Source organism: Myxocyprinus asiaticus, chromosome 35, assembly GCF_019703515.2.
Source record: "Myxocyprinus asiaticus isolate MX2 ecotype Aquarium Trade chromosome 35, UBuf_Myxa_2, whole genome shotgun sequence".
NCBI classification, from domain to species: domain Eukaryota; kingdom Metazoa; phylum Chordata; class Actinopteri; order Cypriniformes; family Catostomidae; genus Myxocyprinus; species Myxocyprinus asiaticus.
The window spans coordinates 34,924,502-34,944,796 of NC_059378.1; the positions used below are offsets into that span (position 1 = coordinate 34,924,502).

Sequence of the window (20,295 nt, forward strand, 5' to 3'; positions counted from 1 at the left end):
AGCAGATGGTCACACTACATTTATAGGATCACAACAAATAAGCACATTAAGCATACATGAACAGGTTGAACATTTCATGGGACTTTTTTTTGGGTAAATTTACATAGAAAGGAGGCGTGTTTGCGCCGAAAGAATTGTATTGTTGGACGGAGCAGTGAGTTCGTATCGTCAGACAAGGTGGTTTGTATTGTCAGAAGGGGGTGTGGTTCATCTCGTCTGATTTTTCACATGTGCAGTAATGGGATTTAAGAGTTTTCAGACATTTCAGTGTGGATGAGAAACTTTTGGAAAACGCTTGAAAACGCCAGTGTGGACAGAAAGCGTTTAGAAAATGAAAACATCATTTTCAAATGTATCTGGATTAATGTGGACGTAGCCTAAGAATAAAGTGTCTCCCACTGTTGTTTTGAATGTGTTTGACAATTATTTTAAAATTTCTAGGAACAAAGACATCACTTCACCAAACCAACGGATATGCTTTGAAATGGTTTATAAAAATTGCACTTCTTACTCAAAGCACATGGAAAATTAGACTCACAATTGATTGCAAAAGCATTTGAAGCTAGCATGTTGCTAAGCTAACAACACGATACTCTAATAAGCATAAAATACACAGCACACATATTGGGTAAAAACAAAAAAATGTAAATCGGTAAAAAAAGAAAACTAGTTTAAAATAGAAAAAAAATTTAACAATACTTTTCGTAATTTAATTGATTATATTTATCAACAGAATTTCTCACATTATGTCTGCCATCTTGAAATCCTTAGAATTCGAATTCTGGCCAATATGATGCTTTTTAGAAGGTATCTTATTGTTGTTACCTTAAGTACCTTGTGAAACACCCTAAATGTCCATATTTTGCTATTAGTTCTGAAGCCATCTATATGCTAGTGTACTCCTTAAATTTGACAAAATGAACCTTTAGCAGATATACGCATTAAAAATGTAAAGTCTTTTTCTTCCTGGAAAATGGACCAAAAATATTGATGACTCATCTTGCACTACACAGATTTTTATCCAATCAAATGCTCTAAAGAATGAGAATCATCCACCCCCTAAAACAGACCAGCAAGTAGCAAATTAATGTTTATGGCTGTGATGTAACTAAAGCCTATTTACTATAAAAAATAAACTAAAAAATTAAAAGGGGGGACAAGCTCTTCGATGTATCCATTTCAAACTTCCTTTAATAGTAAATATGCAGTAAAGAAAACTGTACTCGTCAAGTGATTTCTTAGAGTCTTTAAAATGCCACCTAGCATTTAAGCAGCTCAGATTTGCTGTCACAATATCCCATTTTAAAAACACTTCATCAAATGGGCCCTCAGAACATTTGTGGGAGAAAAACCCAGGATGTAACATCGTTGCCTGCTGTTTCTCTTTCCTGCTTTAGTCTCTGGAACTGAAATCACTAAATTAAAACTGCATCAATAGCTATGAGAGCTATTCACAAATCATGGAGCTCTCGTGCTGAGCTGAGCTCTGCCAAAAGATCGAACAGCTGTCTTATCTCAACTCACAATCCTCCTTCAAGTCCTCTCAGGAGCACAGCATCATGAAGAACATCCGCCCCCCCTCCCCCCTCCCTCCAAACTCACCAAAGCTGTGATCCAAACGCTCCTCTTTTCTAAATATAAATAATCAGATCAATTTAACTGCACAAGTGAAGCAGTTTGTAGAGAGGAAGTTTGAGAAGAACATGTTTCTAACAAGGAAGCATTCATTCATCTGAGCATGCATCTGTTCTCAGAAATGGTCACCAAGATTATGCAGAGACAGATTTACTCCCAGGAATATACAAAAATAATGACAATGCCTTGGCTCTGTTTGTGGAGAGAAACAAATTTGGCAAATCTAAAAGAAATTATGAAGCCATTCAAATCTGATTAAAAAAAATATCCACTGGAAAGGAGTTTATGGTTCAAAGGCATGTTATTATAATCATAATTTTGACCTCTTTAGGCAACATCTCTTCAAAGAAATCTTGTCCTCATTTGCTATTATTTTAAATGGAAAAAGAACATTTAAGCCACAAGAATTCACCTGTTAATATCAAACATTATTTTTAGGGTCAACATGAAATCAAAATTGACCTTCTTAAAACACATTCCTGGTCTAAAATACATCCGTGCATGTTATTTTGAAAGAAAAACAATATTACTCTTGCTCTTAGACCTAAGACTCATTTTCAAATGCACACGCCGTCGTTAATGTGAGTATGGGCCTGAGGTCATGACAGGGGTCAGACCGTAACATGCAACAAGGTCAAAGGTTAAAGTTATTTACTCACTAGGTCGTGGTTGGTTGAGTTGGAGTCATCCTCAGGAAAGGGGATGTATACAGCTAAGGCCATGCAGTTGGCGAAAATCGCTATCAATATAAAGATATCAAATGGCCTGAAATAAAAAATTAAGGAGTATAGCAAAGAGAATATAAGCTAATCAAAGACAGAGGCACCAAATATCTAAATTAAGGCATATGTTTCAGTAGACCATGGCACTAGCAACAACAAGGTCATGGGTTCAATTCCAAATGGGGAGCACACTGGTCAAATGTAGCTTGATAAAAACACATGCACGAATAAAACCATCAGCCAAATGAGTAAATGTCATTGGAGGTACTCTGATGAAAACATTCTCATTCACTTGCAGTACATCAAGAACCACTAAGGCCACATCTACTCCAATCCATTTTTGTTTGCAAACTACGTTTTCAGTTTCCTAACATCATCGTTTTTCAAAGTATTCTGTAATGGAGAGCATTTTTGAAACTTTAGTTCTACTGGATGATAGGCATAAACGTAGTGAAATTAATGTATAGTGGACGTGGCCTTGGTTATTCCATCAAGGTCAGTTACATTTTTTACACCATACTAATACGTCCATACTAAAAGGTTTTCTTTTGAAAAGTCAGTTTTTAGTTTCTTTACATCATCAATGTCCAAAGTATGCAGTTATTAAGAGCATTTTCAGAAGTCTCCGTTTTGGTAGAGGAAAACACAGTTCTAGTGTGAATGAGAGGCATAAACGTAGCAAAATCAATGCCTTTTCAAATGAAAACGTATTAGTGTGGACGTGGCCTTAGTTACAGTTCTGCATATTCCAAAGTTGAATTAAATATAAATCAAGGTCAAAATGTGAATAACAAATAAAATTTCAACTCAAGTTTGCTAGTTTCAAATGGAATTACTCCAAGCCTGTTATTCTCCAACTCCGCTAATCAAAGTTTCAAGGACTAAATCTTTTCTTTGGTCAACAAGATATTGTGGTGTAGAGCTACTTGTGTGTGTCTAAAAATAAATTGAGAAAACTAACATAACGATGCTGTTGTCACCTCTTCCCTGCCTCTAGTGAAAACACAAAATGCAAATGAACAGAGTAAGTCGTCGCTCATATCGAACGCGTTTTTGCGTCTGCACTGTTTTTAGTTGATTTTCTACGTAAACGTGCCAGATAGACATCTTTGACCATTGCACTGTTTCTCGCTGTTTTTTTATTCAGCATATTATGCAGGAGTGCCATGTTTTAATACGTCCATCAAGTTAAAAAGAACATTTTTGAAAAGCATCTCAAACACCTGCGTTCTGTTATATGCGTTGTGAGGCATCTAGCTTTTTTAGCGCAAGAACACCTTCTGTGTTTATGGCCCCTTAGACAACCTGCAACTGAAGTTGAGGATAAAACATTTACATTAAACGTTCTACATGAAATAGAAGTGTAGATTCATATTAAAGACTAGGAGGAGAAGGGGGCGGGGCCGGGCCATTTGGATGGACGCCTGGCAATGAGTTACCGCAATCAGCTGGGAGAGGGATAAAGAGGAGCCGGAGACGCCAGTTCGGGAGAGAGAGAGATGTGCACACAGCCGCTAAACGTGTGCATTCTGCCTGTTGGACTGAAAATTCATCAGAATGAGAGAGCACACAGAGCTGTGTGTGCATTATCGTTTTGTTATACTGAAAAGTAGTTTTATGTTGTGTTGATTTAAAAGAATTTTGGTTCCTGCGTCCTCCTTTATAATGAGCAAGAGGCCACACATATATACATATATACATATATATACAGCACTGTGCAAAAGTTTTAGGCACAACAAAATGTTGCATAGTGAGGATGTCTTCAAAAATAATGCCCTAAATAGTTTTAATTTATCAATTAACATCATACAAAGACCAGTAAACACAAAAAAGCTAAATCAATATTTGGTGTGACCACCTTTGCCTTCAAAACAGCACCAATTCTCCTAGGTACACCTGGACACAGTTTTTATTTGTTATTGGCAGTCTCAATTACTTCTGTCTCTTTATGTAATCTCAGACTGACATGATGTTCAGTGGGGGGCTTTGTGGGGATCATGACATCTCTTGCAGAGCGCCCTGTTCTTCTATTCTAATATTTTCTATTTGCAAATGTAATGTTTGGGAGTCTAAAATGTATTTTTCCTATTGACACACTAAAGCTGAATATATAAATAATCATCTTATGACAAATGTTTTTGTGAAACATCTTAAGTGCCTAAAACTTTTGTACAGTACTGTGTGTGTGTGTGTGTGTGTGTGTGTGTATACACACACACACACACACACACACACACACACACTGGCAGCCAAAAGTTTGGAATAATGTACAGATTTTGCTGTTTCGGAAGGAAATTGGTACTTTAATTCACCAAAGTGGCATTCAACTGATCACAAAGTATAGTGAGGACATTACTGATGTAAAAAATCTATGGCAAGTGCTACAGGAAACGTTTGGTGAAATGTCACCTGAGGATCTGGACAAACTGACAGCTAGAATGCCAAGGATCTACAAAGCTGGATTTTTTGATGAGAACTCTTTGAAGTAGTTTAAGAAGTTCTGAAAAAAAATTTCAAATTGTAATTTTTCACATTATTAATGTCCTGACTATACATTGTGATCAGCTGAATGCCACTTTGGTGAATAAATGTAACAATTTCTTTCCATAAGAGCAAAATCTGTACATTATTCCAAACTTTTGACCACCAGTGTGTATATATATATATACAGGTGCATCTCAATAAATTAGAATGTCGTGGAAAAGTTCATTTATTTCAGTAATTCAACTCAAATTGTGAAACTCGTGTATTAAATAAATTCAATGCACACAGACTGAAGTAGTTTAAGTCTTTGGTTCTTTTAATTGTGATGATTTTGGCTCACATTTAACAAAAACCCACCAATTCACCATCTCAAAAAATTAGAATACATCATATGACCAATAAAAAAAAACATTTTTAGTGAATTGTTGGCCTTCTGGAAAGTATGTTCATTTACTGTATATGTACTCAGTACTTGGTAGGGGCTCCTTTTGCTTTAATTACTGCCTCAATTCAGCGTGGCATGGAGGTGATCAGTTTGTGGCACTGCTGAGGTGGTATGGAAGCCTAGGTTTCTTTGACAGTGGCCTTCAGCTCATCTGCATTTTTTGGTCTCTTGTTTCTCATTTTCCTCTTGACAATACCCCATAGATTCTCTATGGGGTTCAGGTCTGGTGAGTTTGCTGGCCAGTCAAGCACACCAACACCATGGTCATTTAACCAACTTTTGGTGCTTTTGGCAGTGTGGGCAGGTGCCAAATCCTGCTGGAAAATGAAATCACCATCTTTAAAAAGCTGGTCAGCAGAAGGAAGCATGAAGTGCTCCAAAATTTCTTGGTAAATGGGTGCAGTGACTTTGGTTTTCAAAAAACACAATGGACCAACACCAGCAGATGACATTGCACCCCAAATCATCACAGACTGTGGAAACTTAACACTGGACTTCAAGCAACTTGGGCTATGAGCTTCTCCACCCTTCCTCCAGACTCTAGGACCTTGGTTTCCAAATGAAATACAAAACTTGCTCTCATCTGAAAAGAGGACTTTGGACCACTGGGCAACAGTCCAGTTCTTCTTCTCCTTAGCCCAGGTAAGACGCCTCTGACGTTGTCTGTGGTTCAGGAGTGGCTTAACAAGAGGAATACGACAACTGTAGCCAAATTCCTTGACACGTCTGTGTGTGGTGGCTCTTGATGCCTTGACCCCAGCCTCAGTCCATTCCTTGTGAAGTTCACCCAAATTCTTGAATCGATTTTGCTTGACAATCATAAGGCTGCGGTTCTCTCGGTTGGTTGTGCATCTTTTTCTTCCACACTTTTTCCTTCCACTCAACTTTCTGTTAACATGCTTGGATACAGCACTCTGTGAACAGCCAGCTTCTTTGGCAATGAATGTTTATGGCTTACCCTCCTTGTGAAGGGTGTCAATGATTGTCTTCTGGACAACTGTCAGATCAGCAGTCTTCCCCATGATTGTGTAGCCTAGTGAACCAAACTGAGAGACCATTTTGAAGGCTCAGGAAACCTTTGCAGGTGTTTTGAGTTGATTAGCTGATTGGCATGTCACCATATTCTAATTTTTTGAGATAGTGAATTGGTGGGTTTTTGTTAAATGTGAGCCAAAATCATCACAATTAAAAGAACCAAAGACTTAAACTACTTCAGTCTGTGTGCACTGAATTTATTTAATACACGAGTTTCACAATTTGAGTTGAATTACTGAAATAAATGAACTTTTCCACGACATTCTAATTTATTGAGATGCACCTGTATATATATATATATAGTGAAAGAAGAATCAAGCATTACATATAGTATTTGATATTGAGTGTAACTTCGTGGAAGCTAATGTTAGCCTAGTGCAAAAAATCCAGAGTAGACTATGCTAAGGTGCTTTGCTGGTTTTAGCTGATTTCCCAGCCTGGCCAAGAAGGTTTGGCTGTCTGTGTTGCTGGTTTTAGACGTGTTTTTGGGCACTTGTCAGACTGGGGGACCAACTGGCTGACCATCTAAAATCGCTAAAAACCACCTTGGCCAGGTGGGAAACCAGCTAAAACAGTTTAAACCAGCTAAAATCAGCAAACCACCTTAAGGTGGTCTCTGCTGGATTTTCCGCACTATGCTAACATTAGCTTCAACGTAGTAACACTCAATATCAAATACTGTATGTAATGCTTGACTCTTCTTGCAGTATATATTTAATATTTAGATGCAGCTACAGTAAAAGAAAGAGTAACATTCTGACCGAATGTGCTATAGCTTTGAAAAAATAATAATAAATAGGTACAGTGCAACAAATAGAACTGAATGTAGGTGTCTCAAGAAACTTTTTTAAAAGTTTAAGTACTTTTAACTTGACATGGCATCTAAAAAAATGTGGCGCTCTTGTGCAAGATCCTGAAAAAATACAGACATGCGATATTCAAAGATGTCTGTCTAGCGCATGTTTACAAAGAAAAACAATTAAAAAACAGCGCAGATGGTCACAAAAACATGTTCCATGTGAACGGCTCCCAACAAATTCACTCTTCTGGGCTTTTTTCGATACTCTCAAATTAATTTACTCGATACTAGTGTAAATTAATTGGAGCTCTGCAGATTGGACGTCATAGCATCTTTATCTTCCCTGTGGGAGACTCGGGAACAAATTTTTTTTTAAAAGCTCGTCTATACACCCTGACTTTCTTACTGAAGATTAAGGTGTTCCTCACTGCAGGGAACATAGCTTCTCTCTAATAAAGACCACCAGGCAGGCTTCTGCTGGAGATCAGGCTCTCCATACTGAGACATCTGGATATCTAGATGCAAAGGTGAACCACTTTAATTTGTTTACCTATTCTCTTGATGTTTCTCTCAATAACTTCATCACGCCTTCAACTATTTTCAGCAATGGGCCACAACCAAACCATGCCATATGACAGTTTTTCAGAGGAATAAGGGCCGGTTTACACCAAACGCAGTTTTGCATCCATCTGCCCTATATTTCAATAGTTTTGTGAATATGCGCTAGGTGTCATGCTGTTTTATTCTACATGAAGGTGGCTGCCATGTTGAGATCACAATAGTATTGGTGACCAAAAAGTTTTTAGTGTAGTCGAAGTTATTTCGACCAGCAAAATATAATTGTACAATTTTTTGAAGAAAACATGAGTGGTGCTCGGCCAAAGCTCTCAACTTGAGTTCTGACGAACTTCCCGCAAATTTCCCACTCATAATTTTTACATACAAATGAGCTTGTGATTCGCCACAAATCTTTGCCAGAAGTTTGCAGCTCTCCACCGGTAGTGGTGAACTTGCAGCAAACCTTTGGCAACAATGAAGAATTTGCAGCACAGCTCATTTGCATGTGAAAATAAAGAGTGGCGAATTCGCGGCAAGCTTGCAGCAAGTTTGCCAGAACACTCTATTTTTGTAAGGGTCCTCCTCAATGCTAGGATGCGCGTGACGCAAATTTTGTCATCAGTCCGTGTGCAACATAGTTTCTCTAGACATACACGTACTGTCTTTGCATGTTGTCGGCGCATGCGCCTAGCATTTACTGTGCTAAATGGATATCACAAAGCAGTTGTAGTGCCCAGTGCATCTAACACATTTGTATGGGCTTGCGGTCAAAAGAGTATACTTCAAAAGGCTAAGCGCTTGACCGTATGTGACATAAATGGTAAGCAGAAAAACAAAGTATGCCTTAGCAATCACCACTAAAAATGACTTAATGCACCTTAAGCATCCAACCATAAAGCCTTGATATTACTTGATCTTGACAGAAACTGATCTAAGACCAGTTGCGGTGTGAAATAAGTGAACCAATCTTAGCTTATGGATTGCTTGAGAAATGATAAAGGATACTTCCATTCCACAAGGCTAATACAGGCCCGGCGTATGGGGTTGTTGAGGTTGAGGCAGAAGAGAGCTCTCTGTGGCCGCGTGTTGGCCGAACTGCCCTGCTTTTTGCTCTTGGCATACTGTTGCCGCTTCTTCTGTGCCAGCGAGCCCACCGGTATCACTGAAGTTATGGGCACCGGTACGGCCACTGAGGCTGCAGGAGGCGCCGTAGGTGGAACAGGGCCGTTGGCGCTCATGGTGTGGGTGTGGGCGTTGGCCTGTGCGGGGCGTCCACCAGCATGGGCCTGCCAGGGGAGAGGGCACAGGGGTGGGCGCAGGAGCAGAGGGTCTCACCAACACGCTGGCACGTCACCAGAGAGAGGGACTCTGGTACTGCTGGCATAATTTGCCTCTGTAAAAAGACAAAAAGGCGTGTTAGACAATGTATGTGTCATACAGGGATGAGCAAAACTGCATCTTGTCACAATAAAAGAAAACTAATTGGTCTTAAAAATGAAAAATTCTGTCATCATTTACTCGCCCCGTGTTGTTCTAAACATGTAGCATTTTTTGTGTTCCAAGGTAGAAAGAAAGTCACAGGTTTGGAGTGACATGAAGATGCATAAATGAGAGTATTTATAAACACAATCTTGCTTAATAAGTTGGCAATGTGTTATGTAAACACCTTAAACAGTTTTCCTTTATTGCGGTATGTTCATAAACAGTTTAAGCAAAAATTGATTGGCACACATAGTTTTTTGTCCATCACACTGATGAACACCTTTACCAAATTTTTTACCAGCTTATCCAATGTGCACAAGTTTTGTTTATGTTTATGGCTTTAAAAGCAGAGAATAACCCAATGATTTCAAATCTCATGTAAACACGGTTTTCTGGCGTTGTCGGATTTTTTAAATAAGATGATATTTATTAGTTACCAGCATATTGCTGTGCATGTAAACATGCTCAATAATTACATAAATTTCATTTTTGATTCAAATCCTTTAAGGAAGCCCTGTATAATAGGCTTATTTCGGGTTCACCTGACCCTGATCAGACGTGTTTTTTTAATGGGTCATAAAACACATTCTATGACAAAGACTCTGAGAATATAAGAATTCACGCAAATAATGTGAGAGAACTGTTTCCTTTGGCGCAAGCCCTGTTCTATGGTTCAGCACTCAGATTCTTGTTCGAACCGTCATATCGACAGGGAAGCGGAGCTTACTCCTTACAGCAGATCAGGACCTAAACTGGTGGTGTCGGGGTGGCTGGGAATGAAAACAACGGCAGCATAATTTAGTGATGAGGGACAGCTGTGTGGAGCATATAAAGCATATTCTGGATTATGATTGAATGAGATGCCTAACTGAATAAATGACATAATGCTTACTAATAGTCTCCCTGATAGAACTATGCTTAGGCTTCCTTTTCTTACATTTATGAACAGCTAAAGAGAGCGCAAATGGAATGAAACAGTTGAACTATTAGCTTACTTAATGCTAAAGTGTGTAATTTCTGCGCCACTTGCGCCACCAAACGGAATTGCAAAAATAAACTTTGTTTCAAACAGCTTTCTGAAATCGTCCCAGGTCTGCTGTTGTTTAAACAAACAGACAGCCCCACCCCCAACGTATGCCATTCAGTCAATGCTGTGTTGGGCTGGATGCTCATAACAAACAGAGGAATTTTTATAGCTCCACAGAGATACAGTGTTTACAGTTTTTGAGAAAATTTATCTGCAGATGGATTACTTATAGTTGTCTCTGCATATTAACCTAGAATAGTAGAAAGTATTTTAAAACCAAAAAAGTAACACACTTCAGCTTTAATTTGAAATGCTGGGCCCTATTTAAAGAGTGCTATGTCTTAAGCACAGCGCTATGCTACAGGCTATTTCTTACATGCAAAGTCAGTGGTCATGGCCATGAAGTTTTGGTATTTTCATGCAAGTATGCGCTAGGTCTAGGCACAAGTGGGTTGGCGAAATCCCAGAGCAAAGCGCTAATGGGCTGGGTCAAGTGCAATTTAATTCTGAGGTTCTTCTCCGGTTATTGCACCGTCTATGTCCTATTATATATTCCATTCCCTGCCAAGCAATGTCGATATAAATGAAGACACCCATTCGTAAGAATTTGGTAGTATAAATGACATCCCCTGCTCTATGACTGTATTATCAGCTGCGCTACTCTAGACCGCAATGTATGTGTTATACAGTTTGTATTCTTTATCTACCTCTCTGAGACTTTTTGCTCTCGTCCTGCTTGCTCGTATCTTACCTGCGGACTTGATGGAATTACTAATTTTGATCTCCAGACACACAAATCATGGCTAGTATTAAAAGTGATCGATAGCTCTTTGATATCATCTGCTGGTGGAATCCCCAACTGAAAATGCAGGAACGGAGTTTAGACTTTGCACAGAGAATAGATATGGTTCTCAGACATTTTAGCGCAATTGCCTATTTCTCACAAAAATAACAAATTACCGCTTTGCACCACTCCATTAACATACAATGCACCCAAAGTATGCCCGCATACTGGTCAACACAGCATGCAAGGAGTGCTAATTGGGTGTACAATAATTCCCACTGGTGCTCTTTGGATAAGAGATATTCCGTTCAGATGCTCTAGTGGTCCAAGGCACTCAAGAGTAGGGTTTACATTTTTTACAAGCCTTTATTAAGTCACGGCTATTGGATTAAAACATACCACAAACCGAAGCATTGCGGCTAACAAAGCCTTCATCAGGGTGTGGAAAATTACCTGGTTGGAGGTTTTTATAAGGTGGGGTTAATTGGTGTTGGTCTGACAAAAATATTTTATAAAAGGTGAAGACAATGCAAGATATATACATTCACACAGGCAAATACAAAAACACACTCTTCAAATATCCATATACATACTGTATGCAGATAAATACACATCTATAAATATAGATTTTGAAAAGAGCAAAGACTATCTCCAATATTCTAACAACAAAAAGTGTGTGTGTGTGTGTGTTTATATATATATATATATATATATATATATATATATATATATATATATATATATATATATATATATATATACACACACACACACACACATATATATATATATATATATATATATATATATATATATATATATATATATACACACACACACACACACATATACATACACATATATAAATATATATATATATACACATATACACCTATATAAATATTACATAAGCCCTTCAGAACAGGTTTATACAAGCAATGAGCAATATGCATACATTTTTTACAAAAAAGACAAGGGTATTGTAAATGTGTTAAACTTCAAACTGTAAATATAAAAATATCTTCACTAAGTGTATAAAGCCTAAAACATTTACAAATATAGTGAAAAATCTAATTATCCATTTAAACCTGGAAATTGAGTAGCTTTTAATATGCAAATCCAAAAAAATTCCCTCTGTAAAAGTATTTTTGCCTGCCTCTGCCTCTTATTGAGCTTGGTATATGTTCAATACCACATATTTTCAACGTATCTATACTTTTATGATCAGCATCTCTATAATGCAAGGCCATAGGATATTGAGGGTTACCGGTTCGAATGGCATTTTTATGTTCTGCTAGTCTAGTTTTCAATTTTCTCTTTGTCCTCCCAATATAAAAACAACCACATGGACATTCCAGCCTATACACAACAAATTTAGTGTTACAACTGATAAAAGATTTAATGTCAAACATATGACCTGATGTTACATCTATAAAAGTATTTGTATTAATAATATTATCACATAGGGGGCCTGGGTAGCTCAGCGAGTAAAGATGCGGACTACCACACCTGGAGTCGCAAGTTCGAATCCAGGGCATGATGAGTGATTCCAGTCAGGCTCCCTAAGCAACCAATTGGCCCGGTTGCTAGGGTGGGTAGGGTCAAGTTGGGTTAACCTCCTCGTGGTTGCCATAATGTGGTTCTCACTCTCGGTGGGGCATGTGGTGGGTTGTGCGTGGATGCCGCAGAGAATAGCGTGAAGCCTCTACATGCGCTAGGTCTCCGCAGTAACATGCTCAACAAGTCACGTGATAAGATGCACAGATTGACGACCTCAGACGCAGAGGCAACTGAGAATCGTCCTCCACCACCCAGATTGAGGCAAGTCACTATGCCACCACGAGGACCTAGAGAGTGCATTGGGAATTGGGCATTCCAAATTGGGGAAAAAAATAAATACCACATCTGTGGTTACCTGCTCTAGGGCCAAACCAGGTTTTTCGTTTCAAAGAAGGGAGATGGCTCTTAACCAGTTTGTCCATTAAGGTAGGTGCTCTCCGAAAACTAATACAAGGAGCATCTGGAAGAGATTTTCTAAGGGAAGCATCACTCATCAAAAGAAATTGGGATATTCTGATAATTTGCTTAATTCCGCCTGCTTCCCTACTGTATTGTGTCACAAAATATACCTGATCTACAGGATGTTGTAATTTTAGTTTCTGCACCAATAACTGGTTTCTGCTTAGGTCTTTGACCATGCTATAAGCTTTGTTAATAACATTAGATTTATACACTCTTTTTGCCCACATACTCCCACAGATAACGCAAGCACTACCACCCACTTGCGCTTTGCGCTGTGCATGAAAAGTGTGCTTATATTTAGCGCTTTCCCGAAAATTGGATAAGATGCAGTACAACTAGCGCAGTCACGAAAACAGAGCCCGCTATCTTAAAAACACAACGCTCATGGCGAGGGATGCTCTAAAACAACACAAGGCCAAAGACATCCATCTGCATTTGTATGGCTGTAGTAGCGCAATGCTATAAATCGGATTAATTTAAAGATGAAAGTTTGCAAATACCGTGCAGTCTAATAGCTAAAGCACAGCCAGCTAAAGCACAGTCAGCACACCAATTAAAGCGCCAAAGCTAAGAAGATCCACAATTTTTTTTAAATAGGAAATCTAAAACTAGTTGATTTCAGTTACAGTCTCGTTCCTTTTTTGGACATCAAGTCGACAACAGTGACCCCTCCCTAGTGTGGTCAGTTAACTGTAAGAGAAAGAATGAGAATGACCAAGAGAGAGAGAGAGAGAGAGAGAGCACAGAGAATATTGTGGGAGGCTTTTCAATGACTTCTTTTGCTGCTACATTATATTATGCAATAATGTGGGTGTACAAAATGCATACAGTATGTTTTTGGGTCTAAAGGCCAGTGTCTCAACCAAAGGTTCACAAGCAGTCCAAGGTGTGAAGTGTGAAAGATGTAGGCACAAGAAAAACCCCTCAATACTTAAAGAAACAGGTCACTGTCATTATTTACACAGTGGATATGTGCAGTTGTTAACTTAAAGGGAAAGTTAACTCAAAAAAGGTAATTTACTCCCCCTCATGTTGTTCCAAACCCTTCCGAGGAACACAAAAGGAGATGTTCGGCAGAATGTTAGGCTGGTTTGATGTCAATATTAGACGTTTGGTGACAAGACACACAAGAACAAATTATGTTGGACATTTGTGAGCTCTAGCGAATGGGGAAAGCTATCGTATGTCTTCAGAAGACTTGGAATATAACACAAACGGTATTTAATATTTTTACGTGCTTTATAGTGTTTTTGGTCCTTTTGGAACTTGACAGCTGTGGTCACTATGAACTGTTGTTGTACGGAAAAGAGCTGTGGGAAGATTCTTCAAAAATTCTCCTTTTGTGTCCCACAGAAAAAAATAACGCAAACAGGTTTGGAACAACATTAGGGTGAGTAAATAATGACAACATTTTCATTTATATACAAACTATTCCTTTAAATCTGTCATCAAAACCTGAAACCAGAAACATTGTGCTGTCCACTAAAACATTAAGGTAGTGCAACCAAACAAAAGTGCAAATTCCACATGTCATTCTAAGCTGAATCTTTACTGTAGCCTATTCAGTATTTATTTTTATTTTTCAAAAAAGGCTGCAGCAAACCATAAAACAAACTGGGGGCGGGGAAGAATGTATCACTTCACTGTCAGAGGTATTATTAGGATAATGTCACAAAAAAAGTTACAGCCTGTGGAAAAATCAATGCATGTAGCTTGACCCAATGAAAGCCAGTCTGCAAATAGATGCGATGTGGCAGAGAATCACACTACAAACATCTTCTATATACAAACAGCCAAAAATATATGCAAACAACACCAAATAATTGTCAGTTGCATGAAAATATGATGCAAACACGCACAAATCCAGGCTTTGATAGGATTCATACTGTATTCCGCTCTGATACATCATCTGAGTCCTTGAACCACTAGGCCCTGCAGTGGAAATGAAGACATGCATATAAAGGTCATATCGCCTGTATATATTCCCTTGAAGCATTTTTCTTCCACCAGATCGTGAAATCTTTCAAGACATCAAATCGAATCAATTTGGTTGATTTATTATTTTATTTGTATTGTTTTACAAAGGCAGAACAATGCTGTGTTACACTTCCATACATAATATAGATCTTTACTCTTATCGTGTATATTACATGTCCACAATGGCACATGTGTGAGATTTATTTCACAATCTAACATCGATACAAATCGTTGCGTAATGACATACAAATGCAAAATGAACATTTACGCTGTTGCGTTTCCGTAGATAGTTAATACTGATGTTTAAACTAATCTTGTAAGAGATTAAGTGCATTGTATCCTTGTCCACAATGGCACACAGCCTATAAATAAGATTTATCATTCTAACATCGATATCGCATTGCATGGCAATGATGCATATAAATGCATCATGCATTTAATGATATATAGATGCATGATGCATAAAGCCTCGTGACTCTTAAGACAATAACCTTAATAATAAAGACATACCGAGTCTCCTTGAACTCATGGACACCGTAGCGCTTCTCCCATATAATATGCTCAAATATTCCATATACATCCAAAATCTGTCTTGCATCAGATGCTCCCAGTGATGCTCAGTTATAACATCTGTGACTGTTCATTTTTGTAAAACGCCTGAATATGACAAGCGGTGACAACATAGAAGGTCTAACGGGACCACAACACATGAAGGACAAAACGGAGCTTAAACGTGCGCATCAACATCACATCAACAGCATGCTGTCAGCTCTCTCGAGATGTAAAATGATCGCACAGTGCACTCAATCGTTTGTTTAAAATAAAACATTTTAACCAGAAACACTCCAGGCCCCTGCGTGAATATATAGTACCTTTGCTGAGGTCTTTACGTTCAGCTGATGTTGATGGTGTTTCGGCTTATATCCAGAGATATAACTCCGACATAGATTTAAAGACCGAAAACGCACTTCTCCGATCTGACACGACAAATTCAAATTCATCAGTAGGCAATCGTTAACGCGTTATTCCGCGCGAGCGTGAGCGCCCGTGTTTAAGCGTCACACGGCGTCTGTGAACAGTAAAATGAGATGAACTCCCCTCTTGCTGTGCGCGCTTGGCGTCGAGATGTCCGAATCATTTGAGCGAGTCGGTTCGTTCGAACGGATATTTCAATGTGCCTCTTTTGAAGAATTCACAAACCTAGATGGCACGCATGTACTGTTCATCACCCAGACGTCTGTTTGATGTGTGTGTTTACATCTGGAAGATGTATTTTTTTACGTTGTTTGCTCATGTGCAATACTGGTGGGTTCTTGTCCTCCTTGCAATTTAAAGGGATAGTTCACCCAAAAATGAACATTCTCTCATCATTTACTCACCCTCATGCCAACCCAAATGTGGATGACTTTTTTTCTTCTGCTGAAAACAAATGATAATTCAATATAAATCTCCACTTTCACTTTCACATGTGAAAGTGGCGATTTGTAGTAAAAAAGACTTAAATATTGATCTGTTTCTTACCCAAACTTATCATATCGCTTTTGAAGATATGGATATAACCACTGGATTACTTTTATGCTGCTTTTATCTGCTTTTTGGACCTTCAGATTTCTGGCCACCAATCACTTGCATTAAAAGGACCAACAGAGCTAAGATATTCTTCTAAAAATCTTCATTTGTGTTCAGCAAAAGACAGATAGTCATCCACATTTGGGATGGCATGAAGATGAGTAAACAATGAGAGAATTTTTATTTTTGAGTGAACCATGCCTTTAATATTTTTCTTTTTCACTTGCTAGAGAAGGCAGGAAGCTTTTTTTAGCAACAAAATGAAGAGCAAAGCCACGCATTAGGTATGTATTTAATACTTTATCTGTCTAGTTTATCATTCTTGTGCAGCCACATATAATGATGGGAAATGTAGTTTTGTTGTAAATGCTTGTCGCTGCATAAACCAGCTAAATGAGGCTTATTTTCTGGAGTTTTATCGTTAAGACCCCATTTCCACCTGGCATTAATGCGTCTCAGGTGATCCGATCACAAGTGGTCAGGTGAGACACATGGCTGTTTACACCTGGTCATTTAATGCATCTCCTGTGACCACTTGTGTTTGGATTTGGAGGGGAGGGTCTCTGTTTCATGATGACAAACATCAATCACTATGTCAGTGTGTTACTGCATGATAATTAAGCACAACAAAGTCAGAAAAGACAAAGAAAGTAAAATAAAAAAAAAAAACTGCCGCGATGTTTCTCCCATATGCGAATTGAAATTTAATATAAGCACAAACGCAACATGTCAAGCAGAATTATCCGTTAGTTTAATATTTTACCTGTATTAAAGTAGCTTCAGCTGTTTGTGCTTGTCATCTGTGTTGATATCAGACACACTAAAGAAGATCCGTGAAGCTCTCGTTATTTTGTATGTATCCACTTAAAAATTTTCAGATCGGACAGTTATTTTCTTTAAAAGCTGCTTGTAAAAGGCAAAGCTTAAACTCTTGTTTTAGTGCGGTAGTTGACTGACAGGTGGCGTTTCACTGCTGCCGGGACGCATACAGGACGGATTAGCGTTTATACCTCAAATGCGAAGTGGACACGCGTTTTTGACCACATTCGTACGTGGTTTTTGTGATCGGATCTCAAACCATTTTAGACCCCGTTTAGACCTGTATTTAGGGCTGACCAGAAATCACCCGAAACACATCTTAATACCAGGTGTAAACGGGGTCTAACAGAACAAAAAATGCATACAAACAGAACTTCACAGTCAAAGTTCTCTAGTAAAACATAATTATAAAAACAATTTGCTTCCGCCATGATTCTTAAATTGACACTCCAACTCGAAAAGTTGGAGCTCGAAGAAAATCCAGAGTTTCTCAAGAAGGATATAGCTGCAGTAAGAGCTTCAAAAAGAAGCGGGAGCTCAAAAACGCCAGCAAAGATATAGGGAGCCCCAAACCTATCCATTTCCCTAATCCTAACCATGAGTGGAACTGACAACCCCTTTTGGAATAACACCGCCCCTTCTGGACAAACCCCGCACTCTTTTGGAGATTCCGCCCTATTTGGAGATGTCTGGCCTGCAGCTATACATCTTTGAGATTCCCACTCGTAATTGCGACTTTTTGGTGGCGTTCAACACGTAAATACGATAATTCTGACATGACTTGAACACCATACGTCTATAATAATAATACAATAAGTATGTCTTGGATGTTAATAAGACATTCAGCAGTTGTCTTTGAGACATTTATGATTTAGAATGTTTGTAAATTTGATCTCATTAAGATGTTTAGCAGATGTTAATTAGAATGTGATGATTTCCAGATGAAACCCAGATAGCACACGTAGATCTCCAAGATGTCTGTTTTAGATCTTTTCATCTAGAAAGCATCACAATCTAATTAACATCTGCTAAACATCTTAAAAAGATCAGATTTACAAATATTCTAATTAAATCATAAACGTATACTCTAGAAGAAAGTCCAAGGCACATCTGACACACTCTGAGGAAGGCTGAAGGCCGAAATGCATCAGTGTGAGGTGTTTTAGTCATTTTAATGTTTGTCTTGTGATAGCCATAATCTGAATAAAGGCTTTTTAACTTTCTGGGACCGGAAGATGTGCCTTGGACTTTCTTCTAGAGTATATGTTTGAAACCCAACCAAAGAGCACCTTCTGTGATTACTTTACAAGGTCCTTCCAGCAAGTAGCGTTCCAAGAAGCTTTCTTTGATCTAAATCATAAATGTCTCAAAGACATCTGCTGAATGTCTTATTGATATCTGAGACATACTGTACTTATTGACATACAAAAATAGATGTAATGCAGATGAGCAAACAACGTACGTGTGTGTAAACACACACATCAAATAGACGTCTGGGTGATGTACGGTGCTATCAGGGGATTATTATTCCATCATGATTGTCCACAAAAATAGAGTTAACAATAACAATGTTGTTCCCAATATTATTAATATGTTAATATTAATGATCCCCAATAATGTTAATAATATTGTCCCCACATCATTTTACTCCTAAACAAAGTTAAAGTGATTAACAAATTCTTTGCGGATTGGTTCAACTGAATCAAGAATCATTTAAAAGAAACCTTGATTCATTTGCGAATCACTATCATCTCTAAAAAGGGACAAATCCCTGTGATACTTTTGGCAGTGATGGAGCAGTTTGATTAATATTTACATCCTTGTGAGTGTAGGCTATATTTAGCAGAAATACAATGGATATCAATGTCTTTTTATGCTGTAAAATCCAGGGGTTTTCTTTTCTTTTTATAGTTATTTGCTGTAAACTTCCACAGATTAAGATTATTTCACACACTTTGGAAAAAAACACAATTGATGTATTATTGATGTCAATAATAAAGACAATTAATTCAAAACTTTACCATTCTTTTCCAATTTGGCATAAAGCAATAATAGATTGTAAACAAAACTAAATTGGAAAAAACATAGTTTTTCTTGTTTTTTCTTTGCAAATACAAACTAATCAAGTATAGGTATTGTAGATAACTATATGTCAGTTTATTTCACAGGACTCCTAAACAATAGTCTTTAGACCGACATCCCAGTGAAAGTATATGTTATAGGAAGGGCACTATGTATGTTCCTATGAAGGGGGTTTGAATAAATGAGAGCTGTGACCCATTAAAAGAGTAAAAACAAAAAAACAAAAAACAAACTGGAGATGAACACTATCATGGGGTGTGGAGCATGGAATTGGCCATATCAGAAAGTGAATATTTATAGTTCACTGAACAGAACTGAAGGCCCCCAAGAACATACGATTAGAGCTCAAAGAGTGATGACTTCCCTTGAGGAATAATTTTCAAGGAGGAAATTTGTTATCTGAATTATACATTGCCCCAGAAGGCCTTGTTTCATACTGTGGGAGCACAAATATATTCCTCATCCTTACAGTGTTTCAGAAGTTGCTACGATTGCTTATTTTGCGTTTATGAATGCATTGTTTAATTTATAAAGTTATAAACTATTGCTAAACAACCCCTCTTTTGAAAGAAAACCCCGTAATTCTCCTTTCATTCAAACGCTTCAGAAGTTGAGTTTCTTTCTATCAACCAACTATAGAAAACACAACACCTGTTTGCCACCAGTTTTACTCAGAAACTCATCCCATCTCTCACATTACCAGTTATGTCTGGAATATTCTCTGCTCTTTCACGCAAAAACCGGAATGCTTGGCTACATTCTTGCTCTCCAAGTTGTGTTACGCAAAATCAGTTCTTAATAGTTGAGAATATAAATCTTACAATAAGATTAACTTTTGTTAGTGTAACCTAATAT

General features: G+C 38.0%; 1 protein-coding gene across 1 annotated transcript in view; it reads right to left on the minus strand.

Moving 5' to 3' along the window:
* LOC127426403 (voltage-dependent L-type calcium channel subunit alpha-1D-like) overlaps positions 1-8,916 on the minus strand; it is a 51,959-nt gene extending 43,043 nt beyond the window's left edge. The window contains exons 1-2 of the mRNA XM_051673186.1: positions 8,684-8,916; positions 2,295-2,400 (exon numbers count right to left, since the gene is read on the minus strand). Of these exons, the coding sequence (XP_051529146.1) occupies positions 2,295-2,400; positions 8,684-8,916 (339 nt within the window). The remainder of the gene's footprint in view (positions 1-2,294; positions 2,401-8,683) is intronic.
* Positions 8,917-20,295: the final 11,379 nt, after the last annotated feature.